This window comes from Penaeus vannamei, chromosome 24 (assembly GCF_042767895.1).
Source record: "Penaeus vannamei isolate JL-2024 chromosome 24, ASM4276789v1, whole genome shotgun sequence".
NCBI lineage: Eukaryota > Metazoa > Arthropoda > Malacostraca > Decapoda > Penaeidae > Penaeus > Penaeus vannamei.
Genome location: NC_091572.1, coordinates 747,451 through 749,950, shown reverse-complemented (window position 1 = coordinate 749,950; position 2,500 = coordinate 747,451). Strand labels below are relative to the sequence as shown.

The 2,500-nt window shown below is 38.4% G+C and overlaps 1 protein-coding gene across 1 annotated transcript; it reads left to right on the top strand.

The window, feature by feature from the left end:
* The first annotated feature begins 8 nt into the window (after positions 1-8).
* On the top strand, positions 9-1,215 carry LOC113821788 (polyadenylate-binding protein 1-B-like). The gene is made up of 2 exons (XM_070138127.1): positions 9-79; positions 521-1,215. The coding sequence occupies exons 1-2, from the start codon at positions 68-70 to the stop codon at positions 1,055-1,057; spliced, it is 549 nt and encodes a 182-aa protein (XP_069994228.1). The 5' UTR covers positions 9-67; the 3' UTR covers positions 1,058-1,215.
* Positions 1,216-2,500: the final 1,285 nt, after the last annotated feature.

The window sequence follows — 2,500 nt, the reverse complement described above, 5'->3', positions numbered from 1 at the left end:
TATAAAGCGGCTTCCACAAGCAGTCAGCAGACACAGCGTCCTCGGTGAGCCAAGAAGAGGTCCAGCCATGAAGCTTGCAGTAAGTCGTCATACCTGTTAGAGAATGAAGAATTAACACCTGTGCATTGAACTATGCATACACACAGACGCGACCAAACACGTACACATTATATTGGTATTGATAAGTATTTTTATAAATCACAAGCTGATATATACCTATCGTTTCAGTGTATGTATACATATATGTATATATATTTGGGTAACATTTTATTTTCTTTAACCTTTTCGTCTTTACTGATAAAAAATATGAGATCACTTAACAAATAGGCCTATAATTGTTTGATTCACTTGATATATACATATATATATATATATATATATATATATATAAACTTGGATAAGGCAAAACTGAACAACAATCACTCACTAATTCAAATTAACACACAGGATGAACTGTATATTTGAAGCGAAAACTAGTATTTCTAAGTGTTAAATTGATAATGCATGAATTATTTTCCAGGCAATCGCACTGGTGTGCTTGGCAGTGGCCGTGGTAGCGCACGCAGATCGCGAACCACACCGTTACCACCACCACCCATATCGACACTACTCCTACCACCACTACCCCCGCCACCACCATGTCAACCCATTGCACGCTTATGGAGTGGCCAGCCATCCAGCTGGCACCACCTTCGTGGCTCCTCAAGTTCACGGCCTCACAAAGCGATCAGCTGACTCCACGCCGGAACCCAACCCGGAACCAGCAGCTGACCCGGACACCACCAACAGTTATAGCCATCAAGTAATCCACCATGCTCATCCCCACCATGGATACCATCATGGTTATCGCTACCCTTACTCTGGCTACCGCCACACCAGTTTCTATGGTTACCCTCACACATACCACAGCCACCACAAGAGATCAGTCGAATCGGAACCCGAACCTCAACCTCATTACAGCTATCACGGACGCCCTCACTACTACAACAGATACTATCACGGTTACCCCCACTACTATCCTTACTACGCCGGTTACCGCTACGGCTACAGGGGATGAGGACGAGGTCAGGCAAGGACTGAAGTGGGACTTCCGAAGATGGTCCTGTACTAATGGCTGATAGTTCGGTTTGCACACGCCGGTTTTCTAGCCACTCGTCGGAGGATTCGCAAAATTGGGGAACTCTTTTGAATCATGGAATAGGGGTTCACTGCGAAGGAGAATAAAGGTTACAAAAGATAATGGAGAATTTCTTTTTATCCTGTAACATTTCAAGTTCTTATCTTATCGCTGAAATTTCAGCATTTCAATTGAATAAAATCCGATAGAGGTCCCTTCTTTATTAAGGATATAATATGAACGACATGAAATATTTCAAATTTACCACATTTATCTTTTCCAATTTAAGTATCAACAACACATTTGCTTGACCCTAAATTTGCTTAAAACTGATACGGATCTTAAAACAATAATTCAGATTACTCATTTTTAAGATCACATTCTTATTTACATCACATTTTGCTATATCTACTGTATATACTTACTAATTTATCTCGATGGAAATGCTGCCAACGAGAAATCAGGTGATCATTTCGAAATAGAAATATATTGCGACAACTTCAATTATCATTGCATGTGCCGTGTTTATAGAGGGACCAGCAAATATCGATGGCAAGGAGATTGGCATAGTTTGATGTTGCTCAGCGAAAACGAATTTTATTATTATAAGTAATGAAAATATACAGCTCATCGAGGCAAGATTTTACTCGTTTTTGCATTTTCAATATTTACAATAAAATTGATTTTCGCTGAGCAACACCAAATTATGCCAGTCTCGCAGCCATGGATATTTACTGCTCCCTTCACAAACACTTGGCACTTGCACTGTACACTTACCACTTACATTTCCTTTTACGTGATATTTTTGTCTCCAGTTTCTCTCTCCCCCTCCCCCCCCCCCTTTCTCTCACAAAGAAAGATTCGAATCTCATTCGGATATGTAAACCTGATGCTGTATTTGGTGTCATTCAGAGAGAAAATAGACAGCGCCACCTTACCCTCTAGAGTGGATCTCCAGTCTTTTAGAGCTAGACATTAAAGTGTCGGGTGAATGCTCTCCCATTTTGGAATTTCGTCCTTCGACATGGCCGACCGGTTAGCCAAAATAGTATATTTTCATCAACACTTTGCTATCAACATTCAGTTCTCTCTATATACATGTTTACACACACACATAAATACATATATGTTTATATACATACATACATACACTCACACACACACACACACACACACACACACATATATATATATATATGTATGTAAATATATATATATATATATATATATATATATATATATATATATATATATATATATATTATGACTCAATATGTTTGCGTGCGTAATTGATCGTACATCACTTTATTTATGTGCATATATGTATGTATGTATGTATAAACACATATACACATACGTATATTAATGTATTTATGTATATAT